At 37.6% G+C, this 21,416-nt stretch overlaps 2 protein-coding genes across 4 annotated transcripts; both read left to right on the top strand.

The window, feature by feature from the left end:
* Positions 1-1,304: 1,304 nt before the first annotated feature.
* LOC132701010 (succinate--CoA ligase [ADP/GDP-forming] subunit alpha, mitochondrial-like) lies at positions 1,305-3,193 on the top strand. Its single transcript, XM_060668626.1, has 4 exons — positions 1,305-1,576; positions 1,626-1,896; positions 2,655-2,797; positions 2,856-3,193. The coding sequence occupies exons 1-4, from the start codon at positions 1,334-1,336 to the stop codon at positions 3,171-3,173; spliced, it is 975 nt and encodes a 324-aa protein (XP_060524609.1). The 5' UTR covers positions 1,305-1,333; the 3' UTR covers positions 3,174-3,193.
* A 140-nt stretch (positions 3,194-3,333) lies between these two features.
* LOC132700316 (uncharacterized) lies at positions 3,334-19,432 on the top strand. Of its 3 annotated transcripts, none has more exons than XM_060667537.1 (6): positions 3,334-3,588; positions 9,654-9,738; positions 10,627-10,887; positions 11,251-11,401; positions 14,375-14,904; positions 16,540-19,432. In XM_060667537.1, exons 3-6 carry the CDS (start codon positions 10,777-10,779, stop codon positions 17,047-17,049), a joined length of 1,302 nt encoding a protein of 433 aa, XP_060523520.1. In that variant the 5' UTR covers positions 3,334-3,588; positions 9,654-9,738; positions 10,627-10,776; the 3' UTR covers positions 17,050-19,432. The 3 variants fall into 3 exon arrangements, with proteins under 3 accessions (XP_060523520.1, XP_060523521.1, XP_060523519.1); XM_060667538.1 differs by lacking the exon at positions 3,334-3,588 and adding an exon at positions 6,202-6,358 and having other exon boundaries at positions 11,254-11,401; XM_060667536.1 differs by lacking the exon at positions 3,334-3,588 and adding an exon at positions 6,202-6,358.
* Positions 19,433-21,416: the final 1,984 nt, after the last annotated feature.

Here is a 21,416-nt window from a genome sequence, read left to right as displayed (position 1 = left end):
CACATTTCCCAATAAAGCAAAATGCTACTTTTAAATAGTTTTTGAAATAATGAATAATGTTTTTTATTTCTGCCAAATGACAAATAAACTATACAGAATCAGGATCACACTCTTATAATTAATTTATAGCAATTTTTTCCCGTCCTGAATTTTGGCATATTTTTCTTTTTTGGGTTTTATTTCACTTAAAAATCCGTATTGTATCAATTACCTGACCTAAAAAGTAAAGTTTTAATTTAATTTGAGATCCATTGTTTTAGTCTAAATAATAATAATAATAATAATTCATGAACAGCTTGACTCTTACTCTATATTATTATACTACATGCAGTTAAAAAAAAAATATAAGGCCAGCTTAAAGGATTCACGCATGTTGTTAAAGAAGTAAAATAAATTTTTGGTAAATCCAAATTTTAAAAAACCATAATCAAGTTTGTATTGCTAATTTCTCTCTATAGCACAAAAAAGCTATTTATTGCTTAAAAGTGCCTTATTTCAAATTCTTTAATATCAAGCATGCTTAGATTTTCTTATCTAACTTTGGTACTCAGTATACCCTCGCCTTATGATATGTTGTGGTAATGTCTGACATTTGAATAACTTTTGAAAGTATAATGCCACAGATTTGTTTATTGCAGTTAAAAGATATTTCAGCTATAAGTTTGTCTTTTTTATTGAATCAATGCACTTCACCGAATTCATCTTCTTCTGGGGTCTGGGATAAATATTTGACTACTACAATTACTTCAAATTTTACAAAAAGATTGACTTTTTGATAATAATAATAAACCTTCTCACACTGATTTAAATCTAATTTCGCTACCATTACAGTTAAAATAAATTATTCTTACTGCTTTCGACAATGGCTTCTAAAATAAACTTGTTCCTTTAGCAAAATTAATAAAAATCGAAAATTCTTTAATACAAAACACGGAACAATATTTTTTTATTTGATTATGAAAATTATTTCGAAGTTAGGAGGTCTAGTATCAGGAAAGGAAAGATTTGGCAACGTCGCGGTTCGGGAGTACTTCTGCCACAGGATTACTGACGCCCGTATCCGCAGACCTCCAACATTTTCTACCGCCGCGATGTATTATTTATTAACGCCGCACTGGGGTGAAAAATGCAGGCGGGGCCAAAAGAAAATACATTAAAAGGCGAAATCGCTAAGTTTTGGCGTTTTATTGCGGAAATTTCCGGCACAACGTGCGGCAACGTCGCGTAAGCGTGTCAATGTCAGCGATGGCGCAACCTTGCGCCACGGGGACTGCCGTAGTCCGCGGCCGAATGTATTTCGTGACGTGACAGCCCGACGTCACGCGATTTTGTCATGTTGGCGGCAGGGCTTCGGAAATTCAAGTGTAAACGCGTGATTGCTCGCAGCGCGAGCTACGAAGCGACTCGAAACAACATTAAAATTGACTCCGACACGACGGTGATCGTCCAGGGGATCACGGGCAAAATGGGCACGCTTCACACGAAACTCAGAGCTGAGTACGGCACGAAATTCGTCGGAGGGGTGTCCCCGAAAAAGGGAGGAACGCGACACCTCGGGCTGCCGGTGTTTTCGAGTGTAGGAGCTCCGGGATTCCTCCACCACGAATATGACGTCGTTTTTTCAGGTGCTCAGCGCTAAGGAAGCGCTCAAGCCCGACGCGACGGTGATATTCGTCCCCGCCCCCCAAGTAAGGGAGGCCATCATGGAGGCGGTCGACGCCGAGCTGCCTCTCGTGATTTGCATTACGGACGGTGTTCCCATCAAAGACATGGTGTATATTACTCACGCGCTTCGTTCCCAGTGTAAGAGCAGGATGATCGGCCCCAATTGTCCTGGAGTCTTGGCCGCCGGGCGGTCCAGTATCGGGATCGTACCGAACGCGGTCTCGAAACGCGGTACTCGAGATATATTTATATACCAGAATTTGATTACTCCCCAAAAAACTACCCGCACTAGTCAAAAACCACTCCCCGTGCCACTGTACTGCGTAAAACCCCTCAAAAATAGGTTCAAAATCTACGCGATGCTCACAATAAAGCGTTCGCAACTCAATTACTCGCCAAAAAACGATTATAAAAGTGGCAGTGCCATTTAAAACTATGCAATAGTTGGATTACTCCCCGAAAAACCTTTTCGAGCTCCTCGCACTAGTCAAAAATCGATCCAAGCGCCACTGTACTGGGTAAAACCCTGCAAAAATGCGTTCAAAATTTACGCAACGGTCAAGATAAGCCATTGCCTACTCAATTACTCGCCAAACATCCGTTTTTAGAACTGCAGTACTAATTAAAACAAAATTACTCGTCAAAAGCTGATTTTGCGAATGAACATCCGCAACGCCTGAATTAGCATTCGTTAAAATATTAATCAAAATTCGCAGCAATATGCTGCAAATTATTGCTAGTCAGAAAAATGTTTTTAGAGTTACCACAACCTAAATTATTACCCGTTTTCACAGTTAAGTAGTAAATTATTACTCTTAAAACAAAAATTTTTAGAATTAACAAAACCCTAATAATTACTCATTAAAAAGCGATTAAAGCTCAACGAAAGGCCAGTTGCTAGCAAAAAATATTTTTTTTTAAATGTGAGCATCAACTATTGCAATCAATATACCAATTACTCGTCAAAATATCGTATCGGTTCGTTGCAGGATGCGTCGGGATAGTGTCCAGGTCCGGCACGTTGAGCTACGAAGTTATCAACCAAACGACCGCCCTGGGTTTGGGCCAAACGTGGAGCGTCGGTATCGGAGGAGATCCTTTCCCGGGCAGCAGTTTCGTCGATTGTTTGCAGGTATAATTAGTAGCCGACAGAGGTCGCTCTGCTCGCGATTAAACAGGCGCGTAAAAAGATCTTTCTCGAAGATGAAACGACGCGTGCCATCGTCCTGATCGGTGAGATCGGCGGAGAAGAAGAAGAAAAAGCATCAGACTATCTAAGGGAGCACAACCATCGGTGTTGCCACAAGCCTGTGGTCGCCTACGTTGCCGGATTGGTCGCGCCGGTCGACAGACGCATGGGCCACGCGGGGGCCATTATCACCAGGGGCAAAGGGAGGCCCGAGGACAAGGTCAGGGCATTGAGGGACGTAGGCGTCATCGTGACGAAATCCGTCGCCCAAATCGGGCCCGCTCTGCGCGACGTCATGGCCCGATCGAAGCTGATTTGAATTTAATCACACCACCGAATATCCGCACCTTGTTTACAATAAAACAATAAATCGACTCGTGTGCGTACATTTGCGCCCGGACTATTCGTCGCGTCTCGCTGATCTATTGCGCAATCCGGCAACGTCGCCGATCAGGTGATTTCGGTTTTCGCGATCGTTGGACCATTCGATAAGTTGGATTCGTAACGTGTTACGCGCTGCTGACATTTTTCTTTGCTAAAAATCAAATCCGGAATCGTAAAAACACGTTCCGCCGTAATATGCGTTTAAGTTTGGACGGTTGCGGATTATTGATGCGAACAAGAAACGTCTGTCCAACGGGGAATATTTCGTGTCACACCGTCTGCGTCAACAAACGAAAATCGTCCAGGAAGTTTTGTTCGGACGCCGTCATGGGTTCCGCGTGGAGGATGACGTAAGTAACGGATGAAGTTTCGCCAGAGTTCTATGAAGGAAATCTTGTCAATTTTCGGTTGTATTTTTCGAAAAAGCATTTTAAGGTTAGAAGTCAATGTTGTCATTAATTACTGCCAGAAATTAGAGCTGAAGTTAGTGTAAAATTTGTGTGCTAATAATAAAAAAAAATTATAAAATAGTTTTTTTATAACACCTATAGCGACTAGCAATAAAAACTACTGCTCCCAAATAAAACCACCATAATTGTTATATATTTATTTTTAAGAAAAATAAAAAACATAGATGGAATTCTTGATAATAAAACACGATGGCTTCGTGCTATTTCAAAAACTACCAAGTAAGAAACCGATAGCAGAAAGATTAATGTGTAGGAAGGTAATTTTTAAAATTTTGAAAATGGCCAACATACGAGGTGCGTTCAAAAAGTAAGGTGACTTAAGTTTTATAAAAAAAGTATTTATTTATTTATCAACATTAATACAATTGTGCTTTTGGAACAGGAACAAGTCGCAGGCGGCCATATCCGGTGAAAATGCCGGCTGAAGGCATGATTGTGGTTTTATTTTTGGCCAAAAACAGAAACAACGATGATTGAGCAGGTGCTTTATAGTGATGCAAAATCCATGAATCCATACGCCGTTGTCACCATTTGGAGCAATGTATTCCATTTTTTATACAAAATATCTTATTCTGATTAGATTAATTTTCGTAAAACTCAAAAACTAAGTGCAGAACAATGTCAAAGGAGGACGCAGTTTTGTTTGGATTTTTTAAATACACATGATGATGGTTCTTTGAAAAACATTTTATGGAATGAAATTATATAAAAAATTCCTATTTTCGCCGATTTGTCAAAAACGACCCGACTAAAATATGAAGTGTGTCACATCATTGTAATCGGAATAAGGTATTCTATTTAACACATATTTAATATACAGGACGTTCCAATTAAAAAAATATGATGTAGGCTTATATGTCAGAAAATTGATAGTGTTTTGTTTTATACGTCACTTGAAAAAAAAAACTTGGCTAGTAACCCTACATTTTGTTCTTTTGTTTACCTTGATATCTCTAAAAACAAAAAATTTACAGTCAATTCAAATGTTATCAAGATAAAATGAACGCACGATACGATTACAAAAGTCACCTTACTTTTTGAACACACCTCGTAATTTCCTACAAACATTAGACACGTAGACAAGAAAAAATAATTAAAAATATTGAATTGTATTGAATGGTTTGAGATAGGTGTAGGGAATATTGGGACAGCGTGAAAATTGTCCACAGTCGCGTGTTTGAAACTGCCTATACGTAAATTTACGTAATGTGCATGATTCATCGAATAAGAAGTAGAAACCGAAAACAACGAAACATTTCAATTTACAGGTATACAAAAACTACTAGGAAATGTGGCAATTACCAAGTACAACCGAAAAGTAAAGCTGTTTTGAACTACTACTAACTGAACTAACCAAAACTAACAAAAATTGAGCAGAAAGTTGAAGTTTTCGTCTTCAAATTATTTTTTTTCCTCATTTACATCTTTATCAGATGTAATATTTACAAACTACCTGCTGCTATATATGCCGAAAAATGACAATAAAACCTTAATTAATGTTGTGGTCAGAAATTAAGTTCAATAAAGGAGAGGTATTTAAATCTAATTGATCGTTAAGCAAAAAATTATAAATAAAAAACAAATCCAGACAACAGTAAACTCTATTTATCCGATACCTAATACAAAACACGGACAATTTAAAACAATTGCATACATCGAAGAACCCAGTAAAAAAGTGATTTAAAGATAGCTTTCAGAAATAACAACACAACAGGAATTTTTTTAAAAAAACAATAAAACGAAATGTCCAAAATCTCAAAAATCAGGTGTCTACAGGTTGAAATGCGGATCTCGTCCTAAAATTTATATTGAACAAACAGGTAGATCCTTCAAGAAACGCATTAACGAACATAAAAGAGCGTTTAAAAACAATAGTCTAGATTCTAATTATGCTACACACTTAAACACAGAAAAACACATTTTTGACGACAATTTTGATATTTTACATACAGCCACAAAAAGTAAAAAATTAAATTTATTGAAAGCCACCGAGATTAACAAAATGAGACGCTCAAATGTATTGCTTAACGATCAATTAGATTATTAAACTTAAATTCTCGTAACATTAATTAAGGTTTTATTGTCATTTTTCGGTATATATAGTAGCAGGTAGTTTGTAAATATTACATATACATAATTTCGCGAAAATCTGAACTTTTAGTTCTTATTTATTTTGTTAAATGGATTTTCATCAAGTAAAAACCACCTCAGTTCAATTTCAGATGTTTTTTTTTTGTTAGATTTAATCGACCACGGGGCGCAATCAGGTTTAACCCGGCAATTGTTAAATAATAATAATTATTAAGTCGTTAATCCATCGCGGTGCGGATTTCGCAACCCAAGCTTTTATCAATTGCGATTCCGGGAACCGCGCTCTCTCTCTTGCCCTCCCACTCCCCGGATGAGTCACGGGACTCGTGACACCGAAAAATCTTGCGTTCCGATTGGCCGAACGTGACCGAACGTCGTCCAATCGCGTCGCGCGAAATAGACGATCGTAGATTGACGTTCGCGACTGCTTGCGCCACGTCATTGTTGCATCGAAGCGTGCCGTGTGTAGACGTGTGTTGTCGTGCGTTCCGGCACAGATTACCGAGCAGTTTTAACGTAAAGCGACGAGCGTTTGAAAGCTTCCCCGAGCGTTTTTAGGGTAAGTGTTGCGATCGAGTAGGCCGCGCCAGTCAAATTTTACAGGGCGTCGCCATGTTTTGTAGCCTTTCGGATTCGCGTCGAATCGATCGCAGTGTCACTTTAGGCCGGCGTGTGACGTAGAAATTCGGCACCGACCTTGGCACTGAATCGCGCGCCCTCGCGACAAGTCGAGACTCGTTCGTGACGTTGCGCTCACATGGCGACAGCGCTAAAGGCGTCCGCGCACGTTTTCACGCGATCAAGGAAGAGCGTTTTATTTTAAGTTAATCATGACCCTCTCCCAATATAACTTTACCGATGTTATTAAAGTCTGTTTAAATCTAAAATAAAATTACAAATAATTTTTATTACCTACTTAAATTACATAAAATTATTCACGTAATATATCAGTATCACTATCGCTATCATCGCCTCTTCTAATTATTATTTGCTCTATATTATTGGCAATATGGATATACGATTGTTCTGTGGCAAGGTGGAAGCCTTAAAACTATGCCCTAGATTTTTTGCATAATTATCACAGACGTATTCCTTTTGTAGGTTCAAGCTTCGTAGAACCTCAATTAATTGCTTTTTGGTATAATCTTCGTGAAAATAAATGTCGTTATTATACATGTAGTTTTGGATTGTTGCTTTTGTGTCACACGAGGAAGGGGTTTTAGTCAACTGTCTACTGTGATAACTTGCATTGTCCATTATAATTACGCTATTAGGAGGAATGTTTGGAACTAGTTGGTTTTTAAACCTACTTTCAAATAAATCAGCGGTGGTGTCTTCATGATAATCCAGAGAAGAATCTTTAATATTTTTCGCAGACAGAGAAAGTCCGTTTGGAATCCAACCATCTTTAGAGCCAGCATGCAAAATAGTTATTCTTCTACATCTTTTTGATTTCGCGTTTGTTTTACACTTATTAGTTGAGTCAACCCAACCCTTTTCCAGGGTATCATAAGTGTCGAACCAGGTTTCATCCAAGTAAATAATCGGCCTTTGTTGTTCTCTGTAAAATGGGATTATTCGCAATTTTCCATACAGTTGATGTTGGAATTTTCGTCAACATGGCCGTTTCTTCTAAAGATGCTTGCTTGCTGGCCCCACGTTCAATGAGAGTCAAATAAACATTGTTTATAACTTCCTTAGTCTCAGTAGAATAGTGTTTTCTACATTCGGGCGGGAGCATCTCCTGAGATACACTAGACTCGCACATATTTTGCATAATTCGCACACGATTCAATACACGCTGTACCTGAGAATGAAGCTAGGAGTTGGGATTTAATTGCCGCAAAGTAGACAAAAGGCAAGTAGTAATGGAATCACACTGTCTGCGCGCTTTAAACGATTAGATAACGGATCCATAATTTACACGACACTGTATTCAAAGTAATGGGTTATTACACAGCAGGGATTTCACACAGAAGACGGATTTGTCCCAAACTGTTTTCTGTTGTCTGCGAAGAATGTTAAGGATTTCAGCTTGGATTATCATTGCAACACCAAATATATAAATACATTCTGTGGTATTGCATAGTGTAATTGTAATTATATAAATAATAGATAGATATTATTATCCAACGACACAATTGATTTTAATTCTGCCTTGGGTTCAATTCGATTAATAATATTTCTGTAAGATTCGGTGATAATGTCCTAATCTATGGAGACTATTACCGTTTTTTTTTTTTTTGTGATCTCGTCTACAAAATAAGTTTTATCATACGATTTGGCCCTTCAAAGTTCAACTGGTTAGTTTTTTTGTTTAAGTATCTTGAAAATAAAACCACCATGCTAAGTACCTTTTTAGCTAAAGTGCTGTGATAACTAGCATTATCATAAAATATATATTTGGAAGGAGATAATTTTTTACCCAATTTTCAAAAAGTTTGTAATAGTCTAATGGCAAAGTGCGAATAAAAAAATAAAAATGCCTCCTTGTACTGTCGGCTTTTTATTGGTTTATGCCCTCCCGTTTGCGACAAAGCCATACAAACAAGTCACGTGACCGCGTATCGTGCGCCGGAGCGAAGGGTACGTGTGTGGCCACCTTTCGGTTGTGTTTTTCCGCGAATCGATCGCGGTTAATTTCGGCCGCGCGCTTTTCGTGGATCTCGAAAAGTGACCTTCGAAAGTCGAAACGCGTTGTTTTTCCGCGAATGTTCGCTATTTCGCCCGTTTTAAATAGATAAGCGCCTCTATCTACGATCTTTGCTATCCAAGGTCGCACCTTCAGAGCCGTCGCTCATTTTTAAAAAGGAAATTTTTATCTTATTCGACGGCATGAAACGTCAAAATCTTAATTGATAATATACCTTTTCGTCGCCTCGGGATTTTTTTTCCGTTTAGTCGATTGCGTAAGCGTCGGGATTTACGCAAACTTGTCGATGCACAATATGTGTTCGTATGAACTGGGGAATATGGAAATGAGCAATGGACATATAGAAATAAGGAATTGTATCCAAATTGTATTGTATTGTATCCAAAATTTTCCAAAAAACTGGGAGTCGAAGGTCGAATCTATTGAAAATGTAATGGAAAAATGCATCTCAAGTAAATCAAATGCTGATGCTACAGAGTTGTTAAATATACGACCAAATCCAGTCAAAAAATATCACGTGTAGTATTTTAGTAGTAGTAAAGAAGAAGCAAGTTTTCTAAAATTCTCAGTTTGGCTTTCGCAATGGGTTATCAACCAAGACTGTTTAGTTTCCTTATATAATCAAATAGTCTCGAACCTGGATCAGAATAAAAAACATTATGTATATTCCTTGACTTACGGAAAAGTGTATATTATATTTACTTAGTTACGCATTTGCTTGTTCGGGTTTCTCTCTATTGGTTTTGTGTAGTTTTATACGTAGTAATACGTCTTCCACATATTTTCACTACTAAATTACTTCCTGTCCAATTCTGAAGCTGTAGAAGCTTCACCAGCACATTGTGATGGTAGAGAAGTACAGACAGAAATAAAATGAGTATAGAAAGCGTTTTCAATATGAATGGAAAAAGAAAATAAATTAAAAACTGTTTGATAGTGTGTAAATATAGATATAGGTGCTAGCAGTGAACCAGTGGAAGATGAGAAAAATTAATCCAGTTTAGGATTATATTTTGCAGAAAAAGGAAATGTTGCCTGTGGAGTTGTACCAATTGAATAGATTGTTTTATTGCTAGTGTGCAACCTACGGTCAGAAAGGCAGTAAAGCTTTGAATTTTTTGTTAAGGATCATTAAATTGAACATTTTATATTAAAATTAAGGAAAATCTCAAAATTTAACTGTGGGCTTCCGTTGTTGCAGGTTGAGCGTGTCGAACACTCAACTCTTTCTCTGCTGAGCCCTTAGGGTCCCAAAAATTTCATCACCCACACGAGGCGATTTTGAAGTAAGTAATACCGTTCACCTATTTTCTAAGCGACATTTCGACAGAGTAATGTAAGCACTATTTACATAAACGTGTGTTATTTTCAGAGCGATTTCATTTATCTGGTTGTATCATTTGCCCGTCGCCAAATATTACGTATTTGCGTGGTTGTGAGATATTAAAACGGACATGATTCCGTGGCGCCCGGTTTCTTTTGTCAAAGAGGCGGGGCTTGCCGCGCGACCTCTTCGCACATCGTCACGTAACCTGGCGATGAAATTTCCTTTCATTTTCCTGCATAACCTACTGTTTGGTAACCAGCGGGAGCATAGAAATTCTTCCTTATACCTCCATTATCGACTTTCTGACATTACCTGTATAAATATCTGTCAAATCCTTCGTTATTCACTTTCTGGAAGGACTTTTATACTTCGCGTATCCTTCAAGGGGAGTAGAAAATCTGCCTTACTTCTACCTCCATTATCAGCTTGCTAACAGGGCCTGTATAAATATCACACGTACACAATATCATATTTTTGAAGGGACCGATATTTATATTGCATATCCGACGAGATTATAAGTTCTCTCTTATACCTCCATTATCTAATTTCTGGAAGGATCTTTATACCTCACGTATCCTCCAAGGAGACTAGAAATTCCCCCCCTTATACCTCAATTATCAAATTTATGACAGGACCTGCATAAATATCTCACGGATCCTTCATTGAGAGTAGAACTTCTCTTCTTAGGACATCTCCAATATCAACTTTTTCAAGGGGCCCCCACAAATAAGTCTAGGATCTAGACAAAAAAAAAAACGCACTCCATTTGTAGCGAAAAGGTCGCCGAAGGTGGCGCCGCCGCCGGAGCCCTGGTGTCAATACGCGGAACTCCTGTTTATGATTCCAGTCCGTTTCGAGATGGTATTCACCGAGTCCGTTCCCGCTTGCTCCGCATCATGGCGAGAAACCGCAGGAACGAGCCCCCACCCGCGACCAAACATTACAAGCAGATCGCCCACAACGCAACAGGCAACACCGGCACCAACAGTACTACGCCATGGAGGACCTGGTCGACTATATAGACGCAGGATCTGTCCAATTCGTAAATCCGTACGAAATCAATCCAGTTATAGGCGCGAACATGTCGCCCGTAACGGATCCGCTGCAGGTAGGATTCCTCCGTCAGATGGACTCCCCCCCAGTGATCACTCGCTCAGTGATCTTGTTTCTCTATATAGATAACCGTGACGTCCTTCTAGAAGATACCTTGAATTTTTTTTGTGCGTAGAGATTTAGCAGGAGCTTCGACACGATGACTTCCTTCCTGCGTCGTCAGGAGGGCGGGAACCGCTCGCTCCCTAGACCGTCGGAGGACGTCCTCTACCTTACCATGTATCTATTTCCAATTTTATTTACCGGTAGTACCGCTTCCGTAGGGAACTCGACCTTCGAGAAACGGTACTACCCAGTGGCGGCTTAAATTTGTGTCAACCTAGTCGATGGCGAGCGTAAACACGATCTCCGTTTGCAGCAGTACCCGACCCAAGAGGACGTAGACAGCGGCTTGTCGGGTGGGACGTCGCCCCCGACACTCGCGGACGTCAAAGTCAAAATGGAGGAGTTCGGCGACCTCACGCACCTCGTCGCACCCTTGACAGATGAATTATCGACCCCGGTTTTTGGTAAGACCTCCCCCGATGCGATGCGCGCTAAGGTTTCAGTATTTTTCAAGAGAACTTTCCCATCAAGAGCTGAATGTTCCAAAGACTTCTCTTTGAGTACCGAGCGTTTCTGGTAATGGGATTCGTTAGGATATTCCTTTCTCAAACTTGTTTTGGAGTCTAAGGATTGATTAGAATGTTTTATATTTCGAAAACTCCGTAGGTCTTAAAATATTTTCTTGGTCAATCTTTTGAAATTATAATAATTCTTCCACAGACTTCGTATAGCCTCGTTTTTCGGTTTTAGGTGACCGACTCACAAACTTCTTCACCCAAAAACCACTTTCACAATAACAATAATATCTAAGGATATAATATTGTTGATATTTTAAGAACTCAGTAGGTCTTAGAAGATCGAGTGAACTCCAGACCTTGGAATATTTAATGGATGCATTTCTTGAAAACTTTATCTCATAAAGACTTTTGAAGACTTCAAATTCTTTAGAAATTTGCAATAGGAGGACGATCTTAGAGTGCTTTGCACATATTCGACAACAAATTCCAAAATCTTCTCATATTTTTCCGAGAAATTACTGTCTGTTACTGCGAGGAGAGAGAATTTTTTGGATATTTAATGGACGTTTGGCTTAGGACGCGCTGGTTGAATTCCCTGGGTTAGGATGGGGTCCTAAGGGAATTTACTCATAAGAACGACCGGGATTTTCGGTCCTTAACGTGGTTAAAGTTTTCACTGGCTTTTTTCTATTGCAGCCATTTTCTCAAAAAATTTTATCAATCTTAATATGAAACTTTCTCAGCGTACTTCATAACGCTATTTTTTTTACTGCGATTTTCATTCCTTATAAGGATCAGTTTTCGTAGGTTTCTTCCTAACGTTGCCACTAATGTTTCAAAAATCCCTCCATGAAATCCCGACTTGTCTTAGGACGAGGTTCTAAAATCATTGTTCGTTCTCTAAAAAACCCTTGGGATTTTCGTGCTTTACTTTTTTTTTGTTTCACTGGTGGCACTATTTTTTGAAAAAAATTGAGAAGAATTGTTTTTATGATATTTTGGCTTAATCTGTAGGCCGAGGTCGTAAGATAGACCAGAGTGATAAGAACCCTTAGGTCTTGTGGAGCCTTAAAAGGCTTGAAAGTTTTCTTAGTTTTTGTTTCTGTCGTCATTTTAAATCTTAGGATGTCACTCCACAAAATCGCAAGATTTGATATTATTGTCTAAGAAAATTCTTGTAACTTTCCGAAAATCTGTCCTAAATAGTTCTTGCGTTCTTTCATTTTCATTGTTGGCACTATTTTTTGAAAAAATGTGACGACTGTTTTTTATGATATTTTGGCTTAGTCTGTAGGACGAGGTCGTAAGATAGACCAGAGTCATAACAACCCTTAGGTCTCGTGGAGCCTTAAAAGGCTTGAAAGTTTTCTTAGTTTTTGTTTCTGTCGTCATTTTAAATCTTAGGATGTCACTCCACAAAATCGCAAGATTTGATATTATTGTCTAAGAAAATTCTTGTAACTTTCCGAAAAACTGTCCTAAATAGTTCTTGCGTTCTTTCATTTTCATTGTTGGCACTATTTTTTGAAAAAATGTGAGGACTGTTTTTTATGATATTTTGGCTTAGTCTGTAGGACGAGGTCGTAAGATAGACCAGAGTCATAACAACCCTTAGGTCTTGTGGAGCCTTAAAAAGCTTGAAAGTTTTCTTAGTTTTTGTTTCTGTCGTCATTTTAAATCTTAGGATGTCACTCCACAAAATCGCAAGATTTGATATTATTGTCTAAGAAAATCCTTGTAACTTTCCGAAAATCTGTCCTAAATAGTTCTTGCGTTCTTTCATTTTCATTGTTGGCACTATTTTTTGAAAAAATGTGAGGACTGCTTTTTATGATATTTTGGCTTAGTCTGTAGGAGGAGGTCGTAAGATAGAGCATAGTCATAACAACCCTTAGGTCTTGTGGAGCCTTAAAAAGCTTGAAAGTTTTCTTAGTTTTTGTTTCTGTCGTCATTTTAAATCTTAGGATGTCACTCCACAAAATCGCAAGATTTGATATTATTGTCTAAGAAAATCCTTGTAACTTTCCGAAAATCTGTCCTAAATAGTTCTTGCGTTCTTTCATTTTCATTGTTGGCACTATTTTTTGAAAAAATGTGAGGACTGCTTTTTATGATATTTTGGCTTAGTCTGTAGGAGGAGGTCGTAAGATAGAGCATAGTCATAACAACCCTTAGGTCTTGTGGAGCCTTAAAAAGCTTGAAAGTTTTCTTAGTTTTTGTTTCTGTCGTCATTTTAAATCTTAGGATGTCACTCCACAAAATCGCAAGATTTGATATTATTGTCTAAGAAAATCCTTGTAACTTTCCGAAAATCTGTCCTAAATAGTTCTTGCGTTCTTTCATTTTCATTGTTGGCACTATTTTTTGAAAAAATGTGAGGACTGCTTTTTATGATATTTTGGCTTAGTCTGTAGGACGAGGTCGTAAGATAGACCAGAGTCATAACAACCCTTAGGTCTTGGGGAGCCTTAAAAGGCTTGAAAGTTTTCTTAGGTTTTGTTCTTGTCGTCATTTTAAATCTTAGGATGTCACTCCACAAAATCGCAAGATTTGATATTATTGTCTAAGAAAATTCTTGTAACTTTCCGAAAATCTGTCCTAAATAGTTCTTGCGTTCTTTCATTTTCATTGTTGGCACTATTTTTTGAAAAAATGTGAGGACTGCTTTTTATGATATTTTGGCTTAGTCTGTAGGACGAGGTCGTAAGATAGATCAGAGTCATAACAACCCTTAGGTCTTGGGGAGCCTTAAAAGGCTTGAAAAGTTTCTTAGTTTTTGTTCCTGTTGTCATTTGAAATCTTAGAATGTCACTCCGTTAAATCGCAAGACCTCATATTATTGAAGCGTCTAAAAAAATTCTTGTAACTTTCCGAAAATCTGTTCGTAATAGTTCTTATTACGTGTCGTCTTTGTTTCAGAAAAAGACGCATTCGATTTTACCACTTACGTAACGCGGAAACCAACCAAGACCAATAATAATGACACCTACAACATAAAAGTCGAGTCGTGCAATGCGTACGCGCCAAACGCGGACAAACACGTATTCAGCGGCGACTTATTATTTGCCGGACTCGAAAACGAAGTCCCAATACTACTAGATACATATAGCGATAAGGACGTCGAATCTGGCGATCAGATTATATCGACTTTAACCGACCCGATCGTTCAGAGGACTTCGTCCGTATTATATTCGACGACGACGGCGGCGGCACCGACGTATATTACGCGAGACGTTTCGTCCCCGAGCCGTCTTCAGTACGGCGCGCCGGTCACGCCCGAGGACAGCGACAGCTGCGACGACGCGAAGCGGCAGCTGAAGCTGAATTTCGGAGTTTTCGGCGGAGCTCCCGCGAAGCCGGCCGTTTCCCTCAACACGCCCGACATTATCGAGGAAGTGGTCGACCTAGCGGGAGACAACTTCAACATATTGGACCTGGTCGACAACGAGGTAAAAAATAAAAAAGTAAAGTAAAAGTTAAAGTTAAATATACGCTTTGCATAAAAAAGGTTACTTTTTCTTTCGTGTTGTTTTGTTTGTTTAAGAACTTGACTTTACAAAGGAATACTTAAAGGTACAGGTGAAAAAAATTTGAGAGAGTGAGGAGAAGACCTAATAGTCGTTTGCTTTCTTCTTAAATTGAGATCGGTCAAGGGTAATTGCCTGTTCGGGTAGGTTATTAAAGATGACGTGGTAGATTTAAATTAGGTCTTGCATCATCTTAACTTCTTGTATATCTTTATTTCGTTGAAGAGAAAGTAGTTTTAAGGATTAACAAAAAGGTGAAAATCATGTCACTGTAGACAAGACTTGAAGAAAATCAATTTATCATCGATTTATAGTGCTAAGATTGAAGAAATACGTTCCATATTTACACTTTCAGACTTCCCCAGCCTATTTTCAATCATTTTAAAATTCCATTTTTATTATGGTGATATTCAAAAGAAGAGTTTGATTTTTCTGAGTCTGAGTCTCACTTGAAATCAAATTACGTCTTGAATTTCAAGGAAAAGAAGTGTGGTTTTTCTAAAATGTTAAAATTTCTGGAATAATTTCCATTAAAAAAAAAAGGGAGGGGAATTTTTGCTCCCCAGTGAAAGACGGATTTTTTTCTGAAAGCCAACATGATAACCTACATAATTCGCAATGATAATGGAGGACCTTATTATATAGTACTGAGATGATATTATAAATTCCAATTTTATTCGAACGGATCCCTTCTCTAGACCAGCAAAATTTCTTGTTTAATATGGCCACGAATAATTGAGGTTTTTGTGTTATTTATAAGGGATTATCAGATTTTTTTGATCATTTGCCACACCGCTAGCGAGGATTTATGAGCGAAAATGTTCTTCGGCAACCAACTTCTATTTTTCCCTGAATAAGAAGACCACATTTTAAAAGGCGCAAACCTCTTGCGTGTTCTGCTGAGTTTTTTTTTTTTTTTCTTTTTTCAAGAATTGCGGACTTAAATTTTTCTTCTTTTTTGAAATCGGAAAATATTCCAAGAAGTACCGAGCCTTTAACAAAACATATATGAAAAGAAATGAATGAAAGAATGAAATATACGTCGGATCCTTACATTGCTAGAACATTACACTTCTGACACTTCTGCTTTACGGCCTATTATCACTAGAAGTACATGTGTGAAGGCCATTAACAATGTATTAAAAATAAACTTCCTTACCTGGAGGTTCTCTTCTTATGAGTGCGTCATCAACTACTCTAGGAAATTTCTTTCGTTTTTCTGGAAATTTCACCTACGGAGGGAACAACTCTTGCCATTCTTGATATTACTCTGCAGGGAGTGTTTATATCGATCCCCATAAAGTCTGCTGTCTGTCTTAGGTGAGCACAGCGTTGGTTGTATACTATAAGTATTTCGTTATTTACCTATTGAATGGATATCCCAGCTGATCTTCCTATCAGACTTTTGCGTGGTCAAATCCTTGAAAGAACACCAAGAAACTAATTATCCACAAATTATCTATATAATTTTCAACAAAATCTGGAGACTTAATAAACCAAACCTATATATACCAATATATTTGGTCGATCGACTCCCATGAGACCCTTCTTCCACAGGACTTGCAAGCCCTCGGAGTAGAAGACGACCTTCTCTCGTCATTATCGAGCCCACGTGATCATCCCCCCTCTACCCCGTCGACCCCTTCGTACGCTTCGTCGACGAAGAGGCCTCGCAAACGGAGGTACTCGTTCGAAGATGACGACGAGGACGAAGACTACAAGCCTCCGACGTCGAAGAGGAGGCCGTCGACGGTGCGTCTGCGCGACATCGACGTCGAGGCGACGTCGTCCGACGACGACTACGACGAAGGGGCCGCGAAGCGGCGCACGCCCAAACGACGGGGCTCCGCTGGGGGCCGCGTGGACCACTACAGGGAACTGCGCGACAAAAACAACGAAGCGTCGCGAAAATCGCGACTGAAACGGAAAATACGGGAGCTCGAGTTCGAGAAGGAGGCGGACGAGCTCCACGTGAGGAACATCAAGCTCAAGGCGCAGGTCGAGGAGTTGGAGAAGATGGTGTCGACGTTCAGGAACAACCTGTTTCAAATATTAGTTAAGAAGTGAGCGGGAGGAGGGGGCGGGTTCTGCCGTTGGGCGGTGAGCGTGGGTGGTGAAGTTTCGTCGTTAATTTTTGTTGAGCCCCATGGATGTAAATATATCAAGTTATTTTAGCTGAATAATTACAATTTTTACCGTGGAAGATGTTCGAATAAGTGTTTCATAGCCCCAAGTGGCCACTTTCGGGCCACTCTCGTTGATTTTTTCGACAAATCATAGAAAAGTTTGGGAAAACTGCAATAATTTACTCTAGCTAAATAATTACAATTATTTTTCTCTGCACTCTTCGAAGCAGTTCGAGTAAGTTTTTTGTAGTCCTTAAAAGTAACCATTTTGGGGCCACTCTCGTTAATTTTTTAGTCTTTTTTGTTAAATCAATAAATTAATACAGAAGTTTGAGAAAAATACAATAATTTACTTTAGCTAAATAATTACAATTTTTCTCCGCACTCTTCGAAGAAGTTGAAGTACGTTTTTTGTAGTCCTTAAGAGTAGCCATTTTGGGGCCAATTTCGTTAATTTTTTCGTCTTTTTTTTTTTGATCAATTAATAAATTTATAGGGAAGTTTGGGAAAAATACGATAATTTACTTTAGCTAAATAATTACAATTTTTCTCTGCACTCTTCGAAGAAGTTGAAGTAAGTTTTTTGTAGTCCTTAAAAGTAGCCATTTTGGGGCCACTCTCGTTAATTTTTTCGTCTTTTTTGTTAAATCAATAAATTAATAGAGAAGTTTGAGAAAAATACAATAATTTACTTTAGCTAAATAATTACAATTTTTCTCTGCACTCTTCGAAGAAGTTGAAGTAAGTTTTTTGTAGTCCTTAAAAGTAGCCATTTTGGGGCCACTCTCGTTAATTTTTTCGTCTTTTTTTTTTGATCAATTAATAGATTAATAAGGAAGTTTGGGAAAAATACAATAGTTTACTTTAGCTAAATAATTACAATTTTTCTCTGCACTCTTCGAAGAAGTTGAAGTAAGTTTTTTGTAGTCCTTAAAAGTAGCCATTTTGGGGCCACTCTCGTTAATTTTTTCGTCCTTTTTTTTTGATCAATTAATAGATTAATAGGGAAGTTTGGGAAAAATACGATAATTTACTTTATCTAAATAATTACAATTTTTTTCTGCACTCTTCGAAGAAGTTGAAGTAAGTTTTTTGTAGTCCTTAAAAGTAGCCATTTTGGGGCCACTCTCGTTAATTTTTTCGTCTTTTTTTTTTTTGATCAATTAATAAATTAATAAGGAAGTTTGGGAAAAATACAATAATTTACTTTAGCTAAATAATTACAATTTTTCTCTGCACTCTTCGAAGAAGTTGAAGTAAGTTTTTTGTAGTCCTTAAAAGTAGCCATTTTGGGGCCACTCTCGTTAATTTTTTCGTCTTTTTTTTTTGATCAATTAATAGATTAATAGGGAAGTTTGGGAAAAATACGATAATTTACTTTATCTAAATAATTACAATTTTTTTCTGCACTCTTCGAAGAAGTTGAAGTAAGTTTTTTTGTAGTCCTTAAAAGTAGCCATTTTGGGGTCACTCTCGTTAATTTTTTCGTCTTTTTTTTTTTTTGATCAATTAATAGATTAATAGGGAAGTTTGGGAAAAATACGATAATTTACTTTATCTAAATAATTACAATTTTTTTCTGCACTCTTCGAAGAAGTTGAAGTAAGTTTTTTGTAGTCCTTAAAAGTAGCCATTTTGGGGCCACTCTCGTTAATTTTTTCGTCTTTTTTTTTTGATCAATTAATAGATTAATAGGGAAGTTTGGGAAAAATACGATAATTTACTTTATCTAAATAATTACAATTTTTTTCTGCACTCTTCGAAGAAGTTGAAGTAAGTTTTTTGTAGTCCTTAAAAGTAGCCATTTTGGGGCCACTCTCGTTAATTTTTTCGTCTTTTTTTTTTTGATCAATTAATAGATTAATAGGGAAGTTTGGGAAAAATACGATAATTTACTTTATCTAAATAATTACAATTTTTTTCTGCACTCTTCGAAGAAGTTGAAGTAAGTTTTTTGTAGTCCTTAAAAGTAGTCATTTTGGGGCCGCTCTTGTGGATTTTTTCGTTTTTTTCCAATAAGGAGAGTCAAGAAAAATCAAAATGCGAAGAAGAAATTTCCTGTATAGCATATTAAATTTGAAAAATATATAAAATAGCTATAAAACACATTAAAAAAAAACAAGCATTTAGTTTATGCAAAAATTTCGGAAAAATATATTAATTTACTTTAGCTAAATAATGCACTCTTCAAAGAAGTTTTGGTTAGTTTTTCATAGTCCTTAAAAGTGGATACTCTTTTATCTCTTACCAATGTTAATTTGCTTTTTCAAAAAAAAAAAAAAAATCCGAAGAAGAAATTTCCATAGGTTATTAAATTTGAAAAATATATAAAATGGCGATAAAACCCAAAAAAACATAAATCCATATATAAATCCAACTAATTTACTTTAGCCAAATAATTACAAATTTTTCGTTTTTTTTATTAATCAATAAAATTATTTGCTCTTTCCAATGTGAAGAGTCGAGTCAGCATAGCATATATTAAATTTCAAAAATATATAAAATGGCAATAAAACACATAAATTTACTCTAGTTTGTTACGATTTTTCCCTTCACTGTTGGAATATGTTCAAGTAAGTTTCTCGTAGTCCTTAAAAGTAGGGAAATTATTTTTCTTATTCGCTTTTTAGAAAAGGAATGTAAAAAAAAATCCAAATCCGGGGAAGAAATTTCCAGCGTAGCATACTAGCACATAAAAAAACACATTAATACATTACATTAGCTTTATAATTAAAATTTTTCATTTCATTCCTTCGAAGACGTTCGGGTAACTTTTTTGTAGTCCTTAACAGTGGCCATTTTGGGGTATTCTGTTATCCCTTTCGATTATACATTTGAAAAATGTGTAAAATGGCGAAAAAACACGAACTCCGCTCTCATTGTGGGCGTCCCGCCTCCCAAATGTAACTCTACCTTTTGTGCGCTACTGTGATTGAAAGCGAATGATGGCGCAGGCACTTGTTTGCACTCGCGGCGCCCGAGATGCCACCACGGGGCTGAATTGGCAAAAAGTGTCCGTTTTGACTTACTAGGGGCACTTATATTTTCGTATGAAGCGTATGTTATTATATATTAGAGGAAGCAACTAAACATGACCCGGCTAGTTGTTCGTTACGTTGCCGGGACGCGGGGGCCCCATGTCGCTTGCCACCACTTTACGCGGGGCTCCCCCACCATTTGCTTTATTTTCATACCCCCATCGAATTTGGGCATTGTCCTCAAAGTTATAGGTTAGGTTAGCGGTGGTCTTGATAGTGGATCCACTGAATTTGACATTAACATCGAAATTTAAAGAAGTTTTACGATTTACCGCGACGTTTAGTATTAGGTTTTGAGGTTATGAACTAAAAAAAAAAAGTCTGGTTTGAAACATGGGACAAATCTAAAATTCGTGACGTAAGCAGCTAATGAAAAGTTAAAGGCCAACTTTTTAATGTTAATGTAGTGAACCCGCTATTATATCGCGCCCCCGCGTGAACGATCCATCTCAAAGATGGCGGTCGATTGTATTCTGTTGAAAAAACTTTATCCGGTCGTTTTTATCTGTAGTTTAATACGTTAGCATTTGTTGTATACTGACGTCGGGCGAAACGGGAAACCACCGAAATATACTACGCCGTTCGTCGTTTATTTTAATAACTTTTGTTAAGATTATATGCGATTTGTTTAATAAACTTCATCATATTAAAGTCGTTGTTTGATTTGTCAAAACTTACCCCGAAGATTGACGCCGCACCGAAATCATCCGTTTTGCGTCGGGAAATCCTCTTTTCTCTTTGGTTTGCACTAACGATAAGCTCTCGTAACACTAAAATTGAAACAAAAGACGCGATGATTACAAAAACAGCTGCGAGCCTCGCAATATCGCAGTCGGCGCTCTCGCGTCAGGAACGTAATCGCGTGACATAACCTCTGCAAAATACACTGCCAAATGGATGTGTGTGTCATACTACAGAGTTTTGAAATGAAATATATGAAAATATGAATAAATTATTAATAAATCTCGCATAACTGGAGTGTAACTAGACTCCAACAAAAATCTCCGGTCTGTGACAGCGGATCATCCCGAAAATTATTGGTACTTAACCGGTTGCGTTAACCGCCTAGTTATCCGATTTCGATAAAATTTAAGCTAATCTTTGACAGGGAAATTTAGATTGAATGTCCCAAAACTCTAATTACAATATATTTTATTACATAACTTTAGGTTAACATGGACATTTGGCAGACTGTTTGTTTATGTTAATTAGTTACGTGTTCATTTTTTTAATTTGTCGTTCATTGTTAATACATTACGCTTTATGGAAA

This window comes from Cylas formicarius, unplaced genomic scaffold (assembly GCF_029955315.1).
Source record: "Cylas formicarius isolate icCylForm1 unplaced genomic scaffold, icCylForm1.1 PGA_scaffold_4__25_contigs__length_36172078, whole genome shotgun sequence".
Lineage (NCBI taxonomy): Eukaryota > Metazoa > Arthropoda > Insecta > Coleoptera > Brentidae > Cylas > Cylas formicarius.
Note: the sequence above shows the minus strand (reverse complement) of the source record. Positions and strands in the feature narration are given on the sequence as shown.